The sequence below is a fragment of the Onychomys torridus genome, chromosome X (genome assembly GCF_903995425.1).
Source record: "Onychomys torridus chromosome X, mOncTor1.1, whole genome shotgun sequence".
In the NCBI taxonomy this organism is placed as follows: domain Eukaryota; kingdom Metazoa; phylum Chordata; class Mammalia; order Rodentia; family Cricetidae; genus Onychomys; species Onychomys torridus.
The window spans coordinates 125,405,476-125,429,794 of NC_050466.1; the positions used below are offsets into that span (position 1 = coordinate 125,405,476).

Here is a 24,319-nt window from a genome sequence, read left to right on the forward strand (position 1 = left end):
GGAAGGGAGAGGAGGAGAGGAGATCAGCCATCATGGGTGAACTTTGAATGCTATGTTACATGAAATAGATCAATGACAAAAGATCATATGAATGTCTGATTGCACTTATGTGAGATACTTAAGATATTAAAATTCACAGAGACAGATCATTGCTTGGCATTCATCAGAAGCTTAGAGAAGATGAAGTAGGGAATTTGAGTTTAATGTATACAGAGTTTCAGTTTGGGAAAAGGAAAATATTCTGGATAAACATAAACCTGATGATGCTTATATAAAAAGCAAGGTCAATGTTCTGGAATGACACAGAATTGTAAACCTGAAATGGCCTAACTGATTAATTGTATGCCATGTATATTTTAACTAACAGAATAGAAAGGAATGAAGTAATTAGAATGTTAAAAATAAAAAGAATAAACAGGAAGAAAGTAGAATAACACTTTCCTTATCTTTGTTTTTTAACTGTCATTTCTCTCCCATCAACATGAAAATGAAAGTTAGGCATGGTGGCATATACCTGTAATCCCAGCATTCCAGATGTATAGGTAGCACATGCACTTCCTATAGACAACTTGGATTGAGAAGTTTTCCTTAGAAGACATGTATAGATACTTTATATTCTCTGTTCAATTCTGAGAGAAGACAACTCCTCAAAACACTTTGTAAGCAGACACACAGGCATGGCTGAATCCCTTCCCAGCCTCTGGGCCTTAGTGTGCCCAAAGAAAAGGGACAGTAAACACATCAAGACGTTTACAAAATAGAATACTTGGATGGCCAAATACAGAGAGGAGGTGTATTTTGGAACAGATTTCAATTGCTGACACCCTATGTCTGCCAGTTTAAAAAATCACTTTTAGGGAACAGCTGACAGTATAAAAGTCTAAATACAAAAATCAGAAAAAAGCATTCTAATAAGGACTGTTATTTATCTTAGTGGCTGCAAATAATCTGGCAACCCTTTTAGGTTATAGTTATTTTGTATCCAAAACCCTGAACTAAAACTCTTTGGCTCTAGGCAACAGATAGCAAGGATATTTGGTTACTTTGAGCACATATTGGTTTTAAATTAACCCCAAAGTACAAGTTGAGAGCTGGCAACATATCCTAGAAACTACTATGTGCTCTGCCATGAATAGAGAACTCCTTGTTATTAAGCAGAGGCCTGGTGCTCTGCAGCACTGGCTTCTGGGTAAAGGGAGAGCCTGACTCATTAAGTAAGGCTCCTTCTTCAATCTCAAAAAGGAAGGTGGACAGGGGTGGAAGAAGACACCTGACATCAACCTCTGCCCTACACACAAATATACATGTAAACACATTCATACCCACCCATGTGCACATACTCATATGAACACATACATATATCACACACATGACAGATGAATTAATAGATCTGAAATTTAGGTTTCCATGGAAAGCATGACACTGAAACGGTGACAACCTTAGGTGTCAGAACTTGGCAGGGAAATGAGGATGAGTGAGGGTGATGTGCTGGCTTAACACTTGGAAGCACAGATCACAGAAAATCAATGTGCTAACCACCTCTGGCTCTAGTTGAAGGGTTAGACCTGCAGCTAGGATGAAAACCCACTCAAGGACATTTCACTAATCCATTCCTTAAAATACCCTAGATGTGACTCTTATTTCAAACCAAGTTGAAAACAGACTAAGTTGAAAAAAAACACTGATTTTATTTCAAACTATGTTGATTGCTTTTCCCTTTGAGAGTTTCATTTGTTTATCAGCAGAAATTCCTGGGCTAATTCCGAGAAATGCCATTCATTTCTGGCCAACAACAAGTCATGAACAATGGGTGGGGTAGAAAGGGGAGCTCCCCATGGAGGGTCCTGCTTTCTGGACATGACTGCCAGGGCCTCTGAAGTGCACAATGGCAGAAGAGAAGTCTTCGGGTGAGAGTGCTGAAAAAGCAGGGGGAGGCAGGCCAGATGGCACACTGTATGCATACCACTGCAGGCTAAGTCACAGGGAAATGCTACATGGGCAAAATGGTGTCATGGTGCCCACAGCCTTTTGAAGATTCACAGGCTTCTCTCTCCAGTGCAATCTTTACCAAGGACTGCTGCTCTCTGAGTTCTCTGAGCTCCTTTCTCTGGAGGCAATTACTTTACTGCCTTTTCCATATCCAAGCAATAAAATTAATAGAGTCTTTGGGTTAAATGTATGAAAGAGAATCAGAATTTTTTAATGTGGGGCCTGGCAATCAACATTTTATCATGTCCCTCAAGGTTGCCCTTAAGCATGTTAAACTCTGAAGAGTACTTATTTAAAGACTTGTTGAAAAATAGCCTGTTATGCTAAGGAAGACTTCCACACCAAGATATTCTCTATAAAATTGGGCTCATCTATTTCATAGCAGTCCACAGCTGGCTGAGGTAGAGAACTACCATGAGTTTGAAGCCAATTGGCTACACAATGAATTCCAGGGTACAGAAATAGGGTATAGGAATGAAGCATTATCCTAAACAAACAAACAAACAAACAAACAGTTACTATTCTTTCAAACATGTCTCAAATTTTCTTTGTGGCTGAGGATAACCTTGAGCTTCTATCCTCCTGCCTCCTGCTGAGATATAAGCATGTGATACCTCACCCAGTGCTGTGTATATCACCCTGTATAAATAAAATGCTGTTTGGCCAGTGGCCAGGCAGGAAGTATAGGCGGGACAAGAGAGAAGAGAAATTCTGGGAGGTAGAAGGCTGGGACAGAGAGACACTGCCAGACACTGCCATGACAAGAAAGATGTAAGGTAGTGGTAAGCCACGAGCCATGTGGCAAAGTATAGATTTATAGAAATGGGCTAAAAATATGAGTAAGAGCTAGACAATGGCAGGCCTGAGCTAATGGCCAAGCAGTTTAAATAATATAAATGTCTGTGTGTTTATTTTACAAGTGGGTTGTTGGACTAACAGGGCTTGGCAGGGGCTGGAGAGAAGGTCTCCAACTACAACCCAGTGTTATGTGATGCTAGATCAAACTCAGTGCTCTATGCAGGTTAGGCAAAGAGTCTAAAAATTGAACTGCATCCTCAGCCCCCAAACGGATCATTGCTATAACATACATAGCTTCCAGTAATTGAGTGACATAATTTAACATTTACAAAGTGTTACAAACATCCTACAAAGTGTTTTACAGAATAATGATCCCTATGGCTGACCAAGTTTGGGAAACATTGTACCCTATACATGTCTCTGATGTATAATGCATGTTAATATAATAATGGTTATGAGAAGTACTGTACTGGAAGTAGCCTTTTGAAGTCTAATCCTGGAACTCCCAAATATACTTGACCATACAAATATTTTCCCTAATTATCACCCCATAAAGTCATGTTCCTTAGAGAAAACTTTGTGAAACATCACCTAGATTCAGAAACATCATTATATATGTGTGTGGGTGTCACAGTGCTGTTTTTACATTTGGGTATGGGCATGTTAGTACAGGAGGCCAGAGGAATTAGATCTCCTGGGGTTAGTTACAGATATTTGTGACCTGCCTGACATGAGTACTCGGAACTGAACTCAGCTCCTTGGGACAAGCAGCAAGTGCTCTCAACTACTAAGCCATCTCTTGAGCCCTAAGGGTTTTTTGAATATGGAAAACAAGTGGAAGAATTATTCTGAAGTAGCTGCTGCCTTTTCCACCTTTTTAGTGAGCCAGCTAACATCTGCCGAAGAGCTCTGTGTTCAATCATTCCAGAAGGTCATAATATTCCTAAAAGCCTTGTTCTTGTACAGGAAATCAAACTATTGCTGAAAAGCAATTCATATGACTAACCTAAAGCAAAATGACAAGTGAAACTTTCTTGAAAAAAATTTTTAACACTGCATATTTTAGAAAGTGTCTAAAGACCAGGAGTATGAGAAAAGTGATATAAATAGAGATCATAGAGCTGTCAGTGTAGATAGTCCAGTGACCAGCAGTAGACATGTCCTTTGACAATCTTTACCAATCTGTATAGGAGCAATGAAATTGATACTAATGATAGAATAATGGTGATAAAGTAAAATAAACTATTAACCAGAGGCCAACAGTACAGAATCTTTATCCTTCTGGGTAGCTTTGGATCTCAAACAAAGTATTTGGGGTTTTGTTTGTTTCTTTTTCTTTTTATGAGACAGGGCCCCACTATGTAGCCCCTGCTGGCCTGGAACTCACCAAGATGTCCTTCAGCTCAGAGATCCCCCCACCTCTGCCTCTGTGGAGGTTTGAATGAAAATGCCCCCCATAGGCTCACAGGGAGTGCCATGATTGGGAGGTGTGGCCTTGCTGGAGTAGATGTGGCCTTGTTGGAGAAATTATATCACTGGGGGTAGACTCTGAGTTCTCAGTTGCTCAAGCCAGGCCCAGAGTGCCTCAGTCTCTCTTTCTGCTGCCTACCAATCTTGATACAGAATGCTCAGCTCTTTCTTTAAAACCATATCTGACGCCGAGTGGTGGTGGCGCACGCCTACGCCTTTAATCCCAGCACTCAGGAGGCAGAGTCAGGCGGATCTCTGTGAGTTCGAGGCCAGCCTGGGCTACCAAGTGAGTTCCAGGAAAGGCGCAAAGCTACACAGAGAAACCCTGTCTCGAAAAATCAAAAAAATAAAATAAAATAAAATAAAACAACAACAACAACAAAACAATATCTGCCTTCATACCATCATATTTCCCACCATGATGGTAATGGACTAACCCTTTGAACTATAAGCCAGCCTCAATTAAAGGTTTTCCTTTATAAGACTTGCTCTGGTCATGGTGTGTCTTTACAGCAATAGAAACACTAACTAAGACAGCCCTCCCAAGTTCTGAGGTGAAGGTGTGTGCCACTGTGCCCACCAAAATATCAGTGGCTGTTTGGAGATGCCAAAAAATTAATCTTAGATCTTACACAGGCAAAGTTGTTTTGTTTGTTGGCATAGGGACTCATTATTTGCCCCAAGCTGGCCTTGAGCTCCTAATCTTCCTATCTCAGTCTCTCAAGTGCTGATATTATAAAAATGAACTATTAAGTCTAACAATAATTTTATTTTGTTTTAAATATGTGAAACTTTTTAAAAAATAAATTTATTACTTGACAATTTAGCAGATGTATACCAAATGCATTCTGGTTATACTACTGTACCCTTTCCTATCTCCCTTCTGCTTTATCAACCCCCCTTCTTACTACATGCTAGCCTGCAGAAGCTACAACCATAGAGTCTCACCAACATGACTGCCTCACTTCATTTTAATAAGGAGGACACCAATGAACATGCCAAACTACACAGGGGAAAAGTCTACAAATCCTCAAGTTACACAAAGAACTATAGGCAACTGAATAAAGCTGGGAGAGAGAGAGAGATGACTCCACCCCAAGGAAGGAGCATACCAGTTAATTTTCCAGTATCAAATGGTCAGCCTTGTAAAAATGCAAGTGACATTGTATGGACTTAACAGGTTATATTTGGGAATACATATGTAAATACAAATATATATGCATGCCAACTGAAGAAAAGAGAGGCTATAAATTTGAAGGAGAGTGGGGAGCAGTATATGGGAGGGTTTGGAATGCAGAAATGGAAGGAAGAAATTATGTAATTAAAATACAATACAATCTGAAAAAGAAAGAAGGAAAAAAATTTCCCTGGATTGATCATGTTTCATACCATAACTACAGTAGTTACCTACTAGAGAAAAAGGATAAAAATTAACTGGCTGTTTAAAGGTCATCAAATTTTTAAATAAAATACAAAAGGTAGGTGAATACAGAATCCCCCCAAAAAAATAGCACAGGAAGTTAGAAAGGAATGATGAACAGAAGTAGGTAATGACAAGATTAATGAAGCAGGAAATGACAAGAATAATGAAGCAGGAGAGAGAGAGAGAGAGAGAGAGAGAGAGAGAGAGAGAGAGAGAGAGACAGAGACAGACAGAGACAGACAGACAGAGACAGAGACAGACAGACAAATGAGAGTGATCAATGAAGTCATTCAACTTCAACCTTGGGCCTTTATGTGTACACATACTCCCTCACACATGCAAACACTCATACATACAAGAACACATACCATGCACAACATTATTAAAATAAACAAAATAAAAAATACAAAACAGCATGAAAATTTGAAAGAGATTCTGGAAGGATTTAGAAATGATCTAGAAATTCCACTCCTAGTTATCTACCCAGAATAACTAAAAATACCTGCCACACAAAATCTTGTAGCCAAATATTAGCAGCAGCATAGTTCACAACAAATAGTGGAATCAGTCAAAATGAACACAAACTGATGAACTGACTAACACAAGTGTTGTGATGGTTTGAATCATAATGGCCTTCATAGGCTCATAGATTTGAATGCTTAGTCCCTAGTTGGTGAAGTGTTTGGAAAGATTAGTATGTGTGTCCTTGTTGGAGGAGGTATGTTGCTGGGGTGGACTTTGAGGTTTCAAAAGGCCAAACCAGGCCAGAGTCTCTTTGTCTCTCTTTCTTCCTGCCATATCCCTCTGTTTGTAGATCAGGATGTAGCTTTCAGTTACTGCTCCTATGTGTGCCACCATGCTTGCTGCCGTGATGATAATAGACTAAATCTTCTGAAACTGTAAGCAAGTTCCTAATTAAATGCTTTCTTTTAGAGTTGCCTTGGTTATGCTGTCTCTTCATAGCAAAAGATCAGTGACTAAACAAGTGTCATGACCATACTATGGCTATTACTCATCCATAAAAAGGAATGAAACATTGGTACATGCTATAACATGGATGAAAACTTTGAAAACATTTTTTCAAGGCTAAGTGAAAGAAGCCACAAGCCAAACTCCACCTACTGAATTAATTCATTACTGAGAACTCCAGAATAGTCAAATCCACAGATTCATAATGTAGATTAGTTCTCCATAGGAGCTGAGGGTAAGGGGAATGAGAACTACCTATACAATATGTTTAGGGTTTCTTTTAAGGGTGGTAAAAATTTCAGTAACTCAACTAGTTGTGATTCTTGTCCAATATTGTAAATGTTCTTAATTAATATTACTGACTTGTGTATTTTTAAATGATAAATTTTATGTTATGTAAATTTTACTAGAACAAAAATAATAAATCTCTCCCTTGAATTATTGTAAAAAAGAAAGAAAAGAAAAAACCTAAAAGGAGTGGAAAAAAATATTTCATTACTATTAACACTGGAAATCAAAGACACAGCCATTTGATTAAACATATGAGATGGGAGCAAAAAGGAAAAAAATGTGTGTAGTTAATATTGAAGCACAAAAAGACAGATTCATAGTAGTCAGGTGGTTGTTACCACTTCCTCTATACTGTCAAAGGCCAAAGAGGATATATCTACTCATATCATGTAGTTTATTTCTGCTAGAAAATGGATTTATAAAATGCAAATCTGTGTGTTTATATGTTGCATAGGAGTGAAAGGCTAGTACAAAGGAGAAATTGCCTTTATTTGTACATATGATTTTGCATTACCAAGTGACAATAATCAAATGCCAAGTACACTGACTCAGTTGCACTCACCAAGCAATGAAGAGCTGTAATACCCCATCTTATTCCCAATCACCCTACGTTCTTCTTGGGTCAGATTTGGGGACACATTCTTTTTTTTAAGTACTTATAAATATGTGGGTTTTTATCTTGTCTATGACTCATCACTTGCTGTAGGATATCTTTCTGTACCTGTGAATATGTGTTGCTCCCATTTGTTGATAAATAAACTTGTTCAGTCAATGGTAAGGCCATAAGGTTAGGTGGTACATTCAAACTGATAATAGAGCTGAAGAAGCATGGAATGAGAGGGAGACACCACCTTGGCACCCAAGGAGCAACATGCCAACAGACCCATATGGCTGTGGCAATACACAGATGAATAGAAATGGGTTAATTTAAGATCAAAGAGCTATTTAGCAAGAAGCTTGAGCCATAGATCAAACAGTTTTTAATTAATATTAAGGCTCTGACTGGTTATTTGGGTACTGGTGAGCGGGAAAGATTCGTCCCACTACAATTCGTGCCCAGATGTGTTGGCAAGAGTTTCCATCTAAACCCTGAGAGAGCTTAAGAAGAGATTCTAGAATGGAGCCAAGGACCCTTCAAAGACATACAGAATATGGCATTTAAAATGTTTTAAGCACTTAGACTTGCCGGGTAGTGGTGGTGCACACCTTTAATCCCAACACTCAGGAGGCAGAGCCAGGAGGATCTCTGTGTGTTTGAGGCCAGCCTGGTTTACAGAGCAATTTCTAGGACAGGCTCTAAAGCTACACAGAGAAACCCTGTCTCAAAACAAAAACAAAAACAAAAACAAAAAAAAGAACTTAGACTTTTCTGAACAGTGAGACACATCTGCTCCTGGCAGCATCAATTACTTCAAAGAGGATGATGGACACTGAAGAAACTCGTTATGGAGTTTGCTTACAATGTGGAAAAGGCTAGCCATTTGGGCAAGAAACTGCTCTTGCATAGACTGCTTGATAAAGTGGACATGCAGGACCCATAGGAAGGTGAGCACTGAACTATGCCCAAATGAGATGAGATAGTTCTTCAGGTTCCTACTTCACAAAAGAAACTGCCGGACATTCTGCAGGTCACAGAAATACTGACTGATGAACTTTGCCAACAGGCAGAACAGTCCTTCAAATTTTCTGCTTCACTGAAAAGTATGCCAGAGACTCTAGATCTATACTGAAGATAGATGCCCCAAAGTTACAGAGGAACTTCGGGTGACTGTTCAGGCAGCCAGATGTCTTTGTCATTTCTAGAATTTTGGAAGTTGCTTTCAATGAACTTCCTGTTTGCCTAGGTAATATTATATCCTTCTGGGGTCTTTGATGGATTTGGATAGTTATAGTTATAGTTCTCCTCAGTCATCTTAAAAGATAAATTAGATATAAAACTTTAGACTAACAATATGATGGAATATTTTCTTTAATTTTGCCAAATACAAATAGACTAGATATTATAACTGTAATTCTTGTTTGAAAGCTGTTTTCTTATATAATTTTACTATGTTAAAGTTAAAACCCTCCTTTTTATTAGACAGAAAAGAGGAAGTACTGTGGTATATCTTTCTGTATGCTGTGAATATGTGTTGTTTTCATTGGTTGATAATAAAGCTATTTGGCCAATGACAAGGCAGAATAAGGTTAGGCAGTACATTCAAATGGAAGATGGTGAGGAAGAAGGTAGAGTGAGAGGGAGATGCCAGCCTACTGCTCAAGGAGCAATAAGATGCCAGCAGACCGGTAACAGCACAGTCACATGGCAATACATATGTTAATAGATATGGGTTAATTTAAGATGAAATAGCTATCTAGCAAAAGGCCTGAGCCATAGACCAGTTTGTAATTAATATTAAGCCTCTGACTGGTAATTTGAGTACCAGTGGGTAGGAAAGATTCATCCAACTACACAGCCTCAGACCTTCCTTATTGTCAATGTAAGACATTGTAACTACTTTAAAAGATGAAGGCCCAATTTTTTTAATATTCCTTTATTGCAAATGTAAGAAGCCCCTTAAGCTCCACTAGAATTTCATTAGTGTACTGTTTTGTTAGTATTCCAGTTGTAGATTTCATAAGTCATTAGTTGTTTTCGCCAATCCTGTTATTTTTCTTGAAAGCCCTGTCATTTTTCAATGCATAATTTGGCAGAAAGTGAGTGCTTTCAGAAATTCACCTATTACCAAAGAGCAGAAATGTCCATATTTGCAAGCTTACTCCCAACTCAGGTAAAAGAGAAATGATATAGTGTTTATAGTCTTCCCCTTATGAGAATACAGTGCATCACTGGGAAAGATATTTTCTTATCCCACCAGGAATGAAAAAGACTGGGATGAGGGAGGCAAAACCACTATGTACCTATCACTAATAAATTCATGTCAAAGAGCCAAATGTCTTCACACCTAGCAGAAAGAAAACATTGTGGATTAGGCCACTGGTAACCAGATCAAATCAGCTCTTCTGGCCATTTTAAAACAGCCCTTTAATAACCTAGGAATACTGGAACTCCTCCAGCAGAACACAAATTTATTAATTCTGAGCAGCAAACTCTCATGGAATAAACATTAATAATCTTAGATAAAAGGTTTAGGGTCTTGGTCAGTAGGAAATTCTTCTCTGGGTGGCAAAATTATATATAAAAGCAAGGGGAAAGAAATTTCATTATTTTCCTATTCTTTCTCTACTACTTCTTTACCTTAGTATTTCACTGCTATACACTTCTCAAGAACCACATACATTCCTGCTTAGGGACCATCCATAATTCCTGGCAGTTTAGACTTTCCTTGGAAGAATGTTCCAGCTGTTATGTAGCACTGCTTCTTCAGATAACACCCTTCATTTGCTCTTCATGGCAACCAGTGTATATTTTTTGCTAGCATTTCTGGAAAAGAAGTCTGCATACTCAGATTTCTATACTTTGCAGGAGCTGCAGGACATAGCTTGAAACATAGGTAAGACCCTTGGGAAATTTGAGGGTAAAGGGTTTACAAAGATAGGTATGAAAACAAAGAAACAAGTGGGAATACATATTCCCTCTATCTTTTCTAAGCATGACACTTCTGTAAGCTTGTCATTACCTACATGAATCTTTCCTTGCCACAGTGCTGTTTGTTGTCCATTATGGAAAATCACTGTTTTAGATATAGTGCTTATAAGGTTTCACTCTAGGTAACTTGTTCAATCTCATTCTCTCTCTCTCCTGTCTTTCTCTCTCTAGATAAATACGCATTTTTATAGAATTTTCTTTTTAAAATTAGCATACAAAGTAAGAGTTTTCCTTGTGTCATTTCCACACATGGTTTTGGTTGGACCACATCCTTCTTACTTCTCTCCACTATCTTTTTGTTTTCCCTCCCTGTTGGCATCCTATGTCCTCACTAGTATTTCCCATTCTCTTTTCATATCACACATGCTGTATTGCCCTCTACACTGCTCTCCCTAAAAGCTTCTTTCCCCTGTTCATAGGATGATTTCTAGTTTTCTGTGTATCCTGTGTACTCTATAATTTTGTTTTCCTTTATGGCTGAATAAAATTCCATTATAGGTATGTACTACATTTTCATTATCCTTTCATCTGCAGGTGAATGTCTATGCTGATTCCATTTTCTAGATATTGTGAGGAGAGCAACAATGAACATGAATGTGTATATACCTCTATTACAGGATGTAAATGCTGGGTCATATGATGGTTCTAACTGCAGTGCCTTTTCTTTGACCAAAATGTTCTGTGGCCCTTAAGGTATGAGTTTCTTCATGCCTAATAGACACTGGAGTGGAAAGAGTATAGAGGTGCTATCAAATTTACTGTCCTGTCTCCAAACAGGATTATAACAGGCTATCTCACATGAGTGGGTACTGTTTATTTCTAGAAATATTCAGTAAGGAGACTAAAAACCTCCATCTAGTAGAACTGAGATTAAAAAAACTGCATAGCAAAATTCTTCCTTTTATCAAAGCCCCTCCTGTCCACTATGGTTTAAGCCATTTGCTTTTTTTTTTTTTAAATCTTAATAGAAAGAAAAAGGTAACTGCTTGCACTCTGGTTCAGTATGACAAAGAGAACACATGAAAAATCTCTTGGTTCTTTTCCAAATGAATAACTATGTTGATATGAAGCTAAAAAAATGAATGAAAAATTGAAAGGAAAGAAACAGAAATAAAGTGAATATTTTGTGGAATCAGATGATAATGATTGAGTGCCAAATCAGCTGGCACCTGAGACATTATACAGATAGGTGGGGATACACAGCTAAGGTGGAATTATAGTCTGCACATGGCTTCTCTGTGATGCTGGTATTATGGTTTGGATCTTTACTGTCCCTGAAAAGCCTAATGTTGAAGGCTTAGGTAACAATACGTTGCACTACTAGGATGGAGAAGACCATTTAGAATGTGGGCCCAGTGGAAATAAGTTAGATCTTGGTTAAGTGAGCATCTCCTTTAAAGAAATATTGAAACCCTGATCTCTCTTTCTCCTCTTTCTTCCTGCCTGATTGCCTGTCTGATGCTGCATAAGCCATTTCTTTCACTAAATGCTTTCCATCGTGCAATTCTTCACAATTCCAAAAGCAACACAGTCAAATATCACTGGACTGAAACCTCTGAAAAGGTGAGTCAAAGTAACCCTTTTCTCTTCAGTTAATTTGGGTTTTCTCACATTTACTGTCATAACAATAAAAATGTGACTGAGACACTGAGAGCAATAATTAATAAATGGGGCCTCCTGAAACTGAGAAGCTTCTGTAAGTCAAAGGACACAGTCAATAAGACAAAATGACAGCCTACAGAATGGGAAAAGACTTTCACCAACTCCACATCTGACAGAGGTCTTATCTCCAAAATATATAAAGAATTCAAGAAACTAGACATCAAAATAATGAACAATCCAATTAAAAAATGGGCTACAGAGCTAAGCAGAGAGTTCTCAACAGAAGAATCTCAAATGGCTGAAAGACAATTAAGGAACTGCTCAACATCCTTAGTCATCAGGGAAATGCAAATCAAAATGACTCTGAGACATAATCTTACACCTGTCAGAATGGCTAAGATCAAAAACACTGAGGACAGTTTATGTTAGAGAGGATGTAGAACAAGGAGAACTCTCCTCCACTGTTAGTGGGAATGCAAGCTTATACAGACACTTTAGAAATCAGTATGGCGGTTTCTCAAAAAACTAGGAATCAATCTTCCTCAAGACCCAGCTGTAGCACTCTTGAGCATATACCCAAGGAATACTCAATCACAGCACAAGGACAAATGCTCCACTATTTTCATAGCATCATTATTCATAATATCCAGAACCTGGAAACAACCTAGATGCATCTCAATCAAAGAATGGATAAAGAAAATGTGGTACATATACACAATAGAGTACTACTCAACAGTGAAAAACAATGACATCATGAAATTTGCAGGCAAATGGATGAAACTAGAAAATATCATCCTGAGTGAGGTAATCCAGACTCAGAAGGACAAACATGATATGTACTCACTCATAAATTGATGCCAGATGTAAAGAAAAGAATAATCAGACTACAACCCACAGGTCCAGAGAAGCTAACTAACAAGGAGGACTCAAAAAGGGACACATGGACTGCCCTGGGCAGGGGAAATAGATGGGATCTACATGAGTAAATTAGGGATGAGGGGTGGGCAATGGAGAGTAGGGGATGAAGGATGACAACATAAGGGAATGGGATGGTTGAGCTGGAACAGAGATGGAGTGGGAGAGCAATGAAAGAGATAGCATGATAGAGGGAGACATCATGGGGATATAGAGAAATTGGATGCTAGGGAAGTTCCCAGGAATCCTCAAGGATGACCCTAGCTTGGACTACTAGCAATAGTGGAGAGAGTGCATGAAGTGGCCTACCCAGGTAATCAGATTACTGAATACCCTAACTGTCATCATAGAGCCTTTCTCCAGTAACTGATAAAGCAGATGCAGAGATCCACAGCCAAACACTGGGCTGAACACCAGGAGTCCAGTGGAAAAGATGGAAGAGGGATTATATGAGCAAGAACATAAAGATCATTATGGAGAAATCTACAGAGACAACCAAAGCAAACTAGTGGGAACTCATGAACTGTGGACCAATAGCTGTGGAGCCTCCATGGGACTGGACAAAGCCCTCTGTATAGGCAAGACAGTTGTTTAGCTTGACCTGCTTAAGGCTCCCCTGGCAGTAGGATCAGAATCCATCCCTGGTGCATGAGTTGGATTTTTGGAGCCTACTGCCTATGGTGGGACACCTTGCACTGCCTTGGTGCAGGGGGAGGGGCTTGGATCTTCCTCAACTGAATATACTAGGCTCTGCTGATTCCCCATGGGAGGGCTTGCCTTGGAGGAGGTGGGAATTGGGGTTGAGTTGGGGGAATGGCTGGAGGGCAGGATGATGGAGGAGAGGGGGATCTGTGGTTGGTATGTAAAATGAATAGAACATTTCTTAATAATAAAAAAGAATAAAGAAAAATAAATCATCTTGCTTTGCCTGCTTAAAATAAATGTGACTAACATGGCTTGGAACCAAGGTCACATGTTTCACACCTAAAAAGGCTCCAACATAATTCTGCCTACACTGTTGTTCCCCAAAACACAGTGATTATTAAAAGTTGGCAGTTATAGTTGAGGTCCTACTTCAAGAACATTATGAAGGAATAGTACCCCACATTAAAGCAAAAGTAGAAACAAAGTATCAAGGCAGGAGGAACCAAACTCCTAGGTTAGAGCTAAATGTGTCAAAGGCCTGAAATCACCATGGGTGAAGGATTAAAAGGCTCATTCTAGATAAAAATTTCATAGAGAATAAGCTTTTAAATAATAGTTAGAAAAAGAAAAAATCAGAACTAAGACAAGCTATCAAGAAACTGCAAAAAGTCAGAATTTACATCTGAAAAGAACATAAATATTTCAACCTAGATTGTAGCATAAGAAAATTTCAGAAACTTAAAACAACAAAACAAAAAGAGAATAAATTCCAAGAAGTTATAACAGGATTACAAAACAACATGCTAATATTTTAAAAATACAATTTGAAAACTTGGAAGAAAATATAGTTATTGAAGATAAGATAAATAAACAAAATCTAACAGATTGTCTAAATAGTACATCTGAAAGGAATTTATAAACTAGAGGACGGAATTGATGAAGTATCACTGTGGGATATATGAGAAATAAAAGATGCAAAGGGGACATCAGGATACAGAAAGGACAAATTAAATGAGGTGAAAAATATACATGAAAGACACTTTTATAGTACTGGAAAGGCTGAGGCAGGAGGACTAGTGTACCTGTGTGATATACAAGGAATCTTGTCTCAAAATATAAATTGAGGGAAGGAGGGAGGGAGAGAGGGAGGGAGAGAAGGGGTGCAGTGTTTCTCAAGATTTGGGTCGAGACCCCCACAAGGGTCACATATCAGATATCCTGCATGTCAGATATTTACATTTTAATTCATAACAGTAGCACAATTACAGTTAGGAAATATCAATTAAATAATTTTATGGTTGTGGATCGCCACAAAATGAGAAACTGTATTGAAGAGTCACAGCATTAGGAAGGGTGACCATTATTTTAGGGGAAATTATTATTATTATTTTTATATAATGATAATTGACAAATAGACTTCTAAGTACTTAGACTGAAAAACTATCATACCACTGGCCATGCTGGTGCACATCTTTAATCCCAGTACTTAGGAGGGAGAGGCAGGTGGATCTCTACCAGTTTGAGGCTAGGTTGATCTACATAGTGAGTTGCAGGACAGCCAGGGTTATGTAGAGAGATCCTGTCTCAAAAAACAAAACAGAATACCAAAAAAAAAAAACATACCAAACAGACTAACGAAACCTAAGTTATATGTAAAAACATTTTAGTATGTTCACCAAAGTAAAAGAGAAAATCTTTCTAGAAGAAGGAAATAAAAGGCCCTAAAACAAATCAAATAGTCCATTTTTTATCCATAAACAAAAGAATACAGGAAGCCATTTAGAAATAACTTCCAAGTGCTGAAGGAAAATGGGCATGTACCTAAAATTTTATACCCAGTCAAACTATCATTCAAGAATGACAACATCAGACATTCCTAATTTAAGGATTAGAGAACTTTGACACAACTACTCACAGAAAGAGCTTGCACAATGAAGAAGAAAAATTAACTTTCTCAGAAGCAAACTGCGAGAGCAAGGAAAGGAAAAACAAAGCTTGTTTCTGTGCATTTCAAATAATTTTATTTCACCTTTTCCCTCTGGGATTTACAATCTCAATTCTCTCAACACTTTTACATTTCTCTTACAATAACTGCTAGCCTCTACATTCCATTTTTGGTCAATAATTTTTTTCTACCAATGATCCACAATTAAAGAAGCTGTGGTTTATATAAGTTCCTGTTACATTAGGCCACTTCATGGAGAGATTTTCACAGTGATTTAGTAGGCTATTTGGCAGACTAAAGATAAGATCTCCAGAGTAGCCATTTAATGAGAAATACTGCTCTCTCATTTGCCAGAGCCTCTTGCATACTGTACCCTGTAATCCAGTTTAAGCAGAAGCAAATGAACACATTCAAAAAACCAATAAGCTCATGTAGGAATTTACTCTGAAAAGTAACTTTCAGATTGGTCAGTTCCCTGTGTCTTGAAGCATGTACTATCATCACCGACATTCAAAGAATAATAAATTTGCATGTGATATTTTGTCACCTGGGAAAAGAAATGCCTATGTTTGTTGGACTGTATTTACTAAGACAGAAAAGTATACTTTAAAATGTAATATCAGTAAAGCAGTACACAGTAAATTGAAAACCTTCAATTAATTTTGAAGAGTTCTCTGACTCCTTAAAGTCCACTCTGGAACCTTCATCTCAACTATTCTGTTCTACAACATAATGAATATACCTAGAAGATAGAAAGGTCTCGACTTCACAGATCTCAAAACTGTCAGATAACTTTCCCTTGGAATGTCATTAGGCTGGAAGGCATTCTCTGAATTTCTCCATGGTTCCAGGCCTTTGGTGTAGGAATCAGGTCCCAGTTGTTTCAGGATATAGTGTAATTGAGGGGGCATATACCTCAGAAAACTACTTTAACCATACACTGTGAAAGTAGATTCCTATCAACCTTGTGAAAAAGTCTCTAGCTGGCTCTCCCCAGACTTGCTCTTAACAGTGTGTACCTAATAACTGTATAGTATGGAGGAGGTGACTGTTCAGCAGGCAGGCAGCTTTATACTGCCATAAACCTTGCTGGTTCAGTTCCTTTGATTTATGAACAGCTCCTCATCATTTTGAAGCTATGCTTGGATGCAATTCCAGCACTAATTGTATAGGACACGTGCCACAATGATACAACCCCCCTGTTACCCACTGCCAGTGGCAGGAAGAGGCTGTTTATAGCTATAATTCCTTTTTCCCTTTTTATTCCCTTGCAAATGATTGAAAGCCTAATGAAAATCTGTTACTGGGTACCCAATAACATATTAGAACTCAGAATATGTCCCGTTTGGGCTATAAAGTGTATTTAAGGGGCCAGCTTAAGTTGTCTAAAAGTGTTCTATTGTTATTTCTGACTGGAAGTTTCCCTTCTGGGGGAGTTTAGGAAGATTAGTTGAGTTAGGTGAAGAGGGAAAACAGAGACACACAGCCTGGAGAAATAGAGGCAAATTGTATTACCTGGGCAACGGGGGCAACACAGATGAGGAATATGCACGGGTGAGAGGCAATGAAGATTTGGACATCTGACTCGGCTGCAAAGCACATTCCCATTCTGAAAGATAGAAGGCAGAAAAAGAGAGAGAAAAATGTCTTTCAAAGGTCACTGGGATTCTGCCAGTTTGGGAAACAGTCATGCAGGGACTCACCCAGACAGTGAATAATGCATTCACAAGAATGTGAATGCAATCATCCTTCTTTTAAAACAAATTATTTTTCCCACTCTTAGCACCTCTGCTGGGTTGATTGGAAGCATATCAGCATACTTTTTTTTGAGACTGGGTTCAACACAGTCCCAGTTTTCAAAGCCTCCCATATTTAATGGGAGGCTTCCTCTAGCCTGGCTCTGTGATAGTTCTAGCTGCATGGCTTTTCCAAGATCCTACTCTGATTTCATAACCACCTGCCTGATGCCATGGAAGAGAAAGGGTGGTGAGAAATCAGTCCCTTGAGGGCTGCTCCCAAGCCCTGTGTGCAGAGACATCCCTAGCCTGCAAATCCTTGCACTCTACAGAACTGACATGACTCCTCTCCTCATTTCCCTTTTCAGCCAGCATTTGTTGCTGAGAATAAGCTAAAACTAGAAATTGAGCTGATCAGCTAGTATGTTTGGATGAGGCAACCCGGTCCCTGTATGACTTAGAGATACAGAATCCCAACTCTGACAGCTCTCAGTTATTGCCAGAACAAAGCAAGCTTTGGAAATACATTTTACATTTACATTTCCCATCCATAATTCATCTGAAGGAAGGATGACTTGCATCTGTCAGGTTGTTACAGGGTAAAGGGTGGTGAAGTGCACAGAGAAAGTGTGTGAGCTGTTGGCATCGGGATCACGTTAACATTTTCACTGCCTTTTGGACTTCAAAGCCTCGGCTCCCAAGGGCTAGCTGTCCATCTCTAATGTACTGAGTCAAGAATCTGACAAAATAATGCCATACCAGGCAGTTAATCAGCCCCCAGATGCTCTGTTTAATACAAGCCCTAGCTATTTAAAGAGGCAGGCTTCTTTTATCCAGACTGGGGTCACTGTGCTACAACTTTCTTTTCCTCATGTACTTTCTAGAATAAAGTTTTGTAATATTGCCTTTGGAAACAGCAGACAGGCTCTTACTGCACCACCACAAGCCTCAAAATCAGGTAATAGCCTATGGAGGTGAGCTCAAAAGCACATCAGGAAGCATAGTTCCTAGTTGAGAAGAAAACTCAATCTTTAATGGTGTATACTGAATTCTGTTCTAAATTCCAGAGATTAATAAGAGCCCTGATAACCATAATGATAATGATGACAGTAGCAGTTAGCATTTCTTACTCATAGTTTTAGATGAATTAGTTAATTTAATCCTTACTACAACATATGAAATAGGTAATATCATTATGTCTTATTTTTTTTTGAGACAGGTAGACTCAAACTCATGATCCTCCTGACTCAGACTGTGATAGGATCCACAGGCATGCTCCATAGGCAGGCATTGTTGTCCTGTTTTAAAGGAGAAGCTGAAGGAATCTTAGAGGGGTTATAGGTAAATTATCCAACATACCATGTACCACAGGTGGCTTACTTTAGTCTGAAAGTTAGTCTACCTCAAAGGTAAGACCCCACAAACCGCGAATACCACCTGCTATTGTAACACCTGAAGAGTGCTTATACATGGTATAATTTTGAAACCCTGGAAGTTCTGTTCAAATGTCAAAAAGAACATGCCTGTGAGTGACTGTGCCTGCTCTATCTGGGCACATGACAGGAGTTACATGCATTCAGATTTCTGTTTTCAAAGATCATGATGAGGCTTTCCTTCCCAAATGGCTTAATGCTGTGGTTTTCATCAAGGCAACAAAACATGTCTGGAGACATTATTTGTTGCCACAATTGGGGTTGCTTGTACTGTCATCTAGAGGGTAGCTTAATTTTTCTACTATCTGATTCTTCTGGTTTCTCCTATTATGTTCTATATAATTAGTTTAAAAGTCTAAAGAAATTTATTTACAGTAAATATTCAGAGATTTTAAGAAAAACAAACCAAACTTTAATAGGAAAAAAGCAGGAGAGATATTCCTTGCAATCTTGTCCCCATCCCTTTCCCCGGCTCTCTCTAAAGCAGATGTCAAATTTGCTATGTAGCCAAGAATGTTCATTCTACATTCTCCTGCCTGTACCTTGTCTGTGCTGAGATAATAGACACGCACCATCATACCTGGGGTGTTTCCTAATACCTTTTATGCTTTTAATCACCTAAGCTTCCTGGCAAAATGAGTACTGATAAAGTTACCGTGTGGTAGGGAATGGAGTGGGAAATCTTATGTCATAAAGCACTGTACCTCTGTGCAGACACAGTTCACACAGTAAACCAGCCCATAGGGTTCCAGGTAGGGATGCCATTTTTCACCCACTCTATACTTCTTGTCTTGAAACACACAATATGTCTCCGAATCTAAAAGGGAGGAAGGGGGAGAACAAAGCTGTTAGAAAATAAAGGCCAAGTCACAAAAATCTAAAGACAAACACGAGTTTCATCCATTTTACTATGTATATCAAGGGAAAAGTCATTGCATTTACACAGATTGTGTACTTCTGGCTCAGTGCTTTCTATATTTTGTTTACTGGATCTTTACAATAACTCATAAATTAGATATTACTATTAGTCTTACCTTATGAAAAAGGAAATCAAGAAACATATAACTAGTTAGTAGCTGAAATGACACTCAAACCCAGGTTGATCTGACAGTGGAATTCAAAAATCTCACTTAATGATCTGTTATAATAGCAAGATAAGAAAATATATCACTGGCATTTTGATTTCATAAAAGGTCAGGCTTCTTTTCCAGAGGCAAAATAATGAACACTTTGTTTCCATTCAACATACTGATTTTCTTGAGAATGAACAACCTTCAGTTTGCTCAAATTTCCTTTGTTGGAATCAAATTTGTATAGGGTTGGAAACACCTTATCAGTTAAGAACACTGCCTATTCTTCCAGAGAACCTGGATGCAATTCACAGTACCAACATAGCAACTCACAACCACCCATAACTCCAGATCCAAGCAACCTGATGGCCTCTGCAGACAACAGGCACAGATGTGCTGTGTAGACGTACATGCAGGAAAATACCAATATACATAAAGTAATAAATACATTTAAAATTTTTAAAATAAGTATTAAATAGACACATTTGTTTGTTTTTATTTTATGTGTATGAGTGTTTTACCTACATGCATGTCTGTTCACTACATACATGACAGTGCCTATGGAAGCCAGAAGAGAGCATTTAATCTCCTGGGACTGGGGGTAGAGATATTTGTGAACTGCCATGGAGGGTCTATGAACTGAACCTGGGTCCTCTGCAAAAACAACAAGTGTTCCTAACCACCAAGTTGTCTTTTTAGACCCTAAAACTTTTATAGTTGAAATTTGCATTACACTGAAAGATGTTTGAGCACATACAGTAATACTTGACATGTTTTACATGTCTTAGTTGTTAAAAAGTAAACAACATTTATCCATCACATGACTCCATAAACATTGGTCAAGAAATAAAAGCAAGCACCAAAAGATCCAGTTATACCACTCTTGGGCATATACCCAAAAGATTCTACATCTCACTACAAAGATATTTGCTCATCCATGACCATTATGTCTCTATTCATACTAGTCATGAATTGGATACACCCTAGATGTCCATTACCTGATTAATACAAAATGAAAATATGGTACATTTGCACAATTATTTAGCTCTTAAGAAAAATGAAACTATGAAATTTACAGTTAAATTGATGGAGCTAGAACCAATCATCCTGAATGAGGCAACCCAGACCCAAACAACATTGCATATTTTCTCTTGTATGTGGAAGTTAGCATTTAAGCTTTAGATATATGTATGTATTTTATTTAGAATAACTGAAGTTATGAGCTGGCTAGCAAGGGATCTTGTTGACGAAGGGGATCTTCCAAAGAAGGGAAAATAAACTAGTGTTATAAAGGGAATAAATGGGGGAATTGAATACATTAGGAGGTCTAAATGGAGAGGATGAAGGGAGGTCACATTGAAAGATGGAATATGGGAAGGGACAACTAATACTGGGAGACAAGGCTCCAACTAGACATCTTATACTAACAAGTAAATCCTCAAACACCAGGAATAGATTATACCTTGTTGATTTGTTAGCCAAAGTAAATCTATAGACCCCTGCAAACATTACAGGGTGTTGCCAAGGCTACTGGTTGCTCACCACAACCTGATAGTAAGGCCTTATTGCTGAAGACACCACACACTTATGTAATCCAACATAGAAAAATCAAGCTGATGCCCAACTCTAAGCATCATCCCTATGACTAGTGTTCATGGTGCTGGAAGGTGTTATGCATGCTACCAGAGGACAAAAGAATCATCAATATTACCCAGTTATGAATCTGATGGCTTACAATACCAATCTATTTGCAAGGTACACTGATATGAATTAAATCAATAAGATGTTAAAAGGATAACAATTTATGAGCAAGTGGGGGCTTATGTTGGAAATTGAAGGCTAGTTCCTCATTCATAGTTCATTGATGTAATTCGTTGTGTTTACATACCAAGGAGGGGGCAGATCATTGTTGCAAAAGATATAGAACCTCAATCTGACAAAATGCTACATTCAGCCATAGCTGAAACTCTTAGCAAACTGGAAAGAAAACTTCCTCAACCTCATACATGACATTAAAAAACAAAACAAAACAAAAAACTGTGGCTAACATTATAATTTCTTCATGGCAAAAGACTGAATTATTTTCCCTAGGACTGAGATTATATGATGATGCTTGTTTTTCCAATGTTAGCCAGGGAAATCAGGTCCAAAATGTTTTATATACCTCAAAACAAAACTTAAAGTATTTACAGATGACATTATTTTGTATAAAAAGCCCACCAATCTATTAAAATGATATTATAAATGGTAAGAAAATTTAGCAAGTCTGTAGGATTTAAGACCAACCATATTTACATGTTCTATAATAAATAGAAGTTGAAGTTTGACTGGGTCTGGCAACCTGTAAGCCTCACATACGAGAGACAAGGCAGAAGGACTGACGTGAGTTCACTTCCAGCCTGTCCTACAAAGTGACACTCTGTCTCAAAAGGAGATGAAGGCAAAGAAACTACAATTAGTACATATAATATTTACAATAGCTCCTTCCAAATACCAACCTTCAGAAGCACACAGCTAACAAAACATATGCAAGGTTTGCACTAAGAGAACTTTAAAATAGTGCTGGAAGAAAAGTAATGAAGGCCTAAAGGTTAGATAAATTTATAGTATTTGTAGATTGGAAGATAAAGATTTTCTAAGGCCTTCATTCTCCCCAAAGTAAATAATAGATTCCATGCAAAGGCAGGTGAATTTCTGTCAGTTCAAGGCCAGCCTGGTTCACACAATTAGTTCTATGTCAGCCAGGGCTACATAATAAGACCCTGTCTCAAAAAAAGTATCAGCAGGATATTTTATTTTAGAAAAAGGTAGGAGCCAGGAGAAACTGAGCTGGAACTGACCTAGAAGCCCCCTCCCTAAGGATTAGCGCTCACAGTGTTACAAGCTACCAAGGGAGAAAAGCAGTCAATATATTTCCATCCAGTTATGATGCTTATACATATTGGCAGTAACCAACAGCTGTCTAATTGGACTTAAGCCTGCTTAATGGGAAGGAATTAATGTCTGGTACTCTAAACCTAGCCAATTAATCATGACTAGCGAGGCCATGGAACATACTATGGCCACTTTCCTAAACCAGCATACACTAAGTACATTCTAAGTATTTACCCTTATACCCACTGAGGATTGTAGCTCTTACCCCTCATAAAAGAAGCTTCTTTTTTTTTTCTCAGAAAATGGAGAACATCACAGCAAGCCACAACTGGATAAAATGAAGAGAACCAATTGACCATGGGGTGACCATACCCTAAGCTCAGAGAATATTATAAAAAGGTACCAGAAAGATTATAAGAACTGGATGGAGGACCGACCAGGTACCTGCTGCAAAAATAGTATCTTTCAGACATGACAGAGAGGCTACACATATGAAATCTTAACAAAATGGTTGCCTAAACAAGACTTGCACAATGACAACACAGGTTGACCCAAAGCATTGATGGTGAACATTCCACAGGACTCCACCCCTAGATGAAGGACTGTAGGTAATAAATTACTGTTAAGGAGGGAATAGCAGTCTTTCTTATGGATGAAGCCCCTAAGTCACTGGTTCTCAATCTCCCTAATGCTGTGACCCTTTAATAAATTTCTCATGTTATGGTAACCTCCAGGCATAAAATTATTTTCATTGTTACTTTATAACTGTAATTTTGCTACTGTTATGAATCATAATGTAATGATCTGTGTTTTCTGAGGATTTTAGGCTACCCCTGTGAAAAGATCATTTGACCCCCGAACACATTGCAACCCACAGTTTGAGAACTGCTGCCCTAAGTGGTTATACAGTATTGAGTGGTCAGCCTAAAAGTGTATACATATGTGCAGCATATATGGACTCAGCTGGCTGTACTTATATGTGTGTATGTATATACACATGAAACAATAATAATCAAAAAATAAAAGACATATTATGTGAAAGTAGAGGGCTTGGAGGTAGAGAAATGGGAAGAGTGAGGGGGTGTAGATATGATAACAAGGAATTGAAAATGATCAAAGTATATTTTGCGTATGTGTGAAATGTCATTATGAAACAAATTAGTTGGTATAATTAATAAAAAGCTAATAAAAATGAAAGGGTGAACTCCCATCTGGACCAGAGCTAGACCTGAACATCACAGAATGGAAGAAGAAGAAGAAAACAACCTTATAAGTAACATCATGAAGAGGCTAGAGCCTTATATAGAAGAAATAAAAAATGAAGTGGAGGAACAGACAAACAAAAAATGGTAAGAACGTTATAAAAAACTAGAGGAAAGGACAATTAAAGCAGAAGAGAACAATAAGTCCCTGAAAGAAAATCAAGTAAAAACAAGGGAAACAGTCCAAGACCTGAAGAGGGAAATAGAAAAAATGAAGAAGACACTAGCAGAAGGAATGCTGGAAATAGAAAATCTGAGTAAACAAACAGGAATTACAGATGCAAGTATAACCAACAGAATGCAAGAGA

General features: G+C 38.2%; 1 protein-coding gene across 1 annotated transcript in view; it reads right to left on the minus strand.

The window, feature by feature from the left end:
* Chrdl1 (chordin like 1) overlaps positions 1 to 24,319 on the minus strand; it is a 120,100-nt gene that overhangs the window by 70,584 nt on the left and 25,197 nt on the right. Inside the window, 2 exon segments of the mRNA XM_036174968.1 lie at positions 17,152 to 17,245; positions 19,510 to 19,622. Coding sequence (XP_036030861.1) covers positions 17,152 to 17,245; positions 19,510 to 19,622 — 207 coding nt within the window.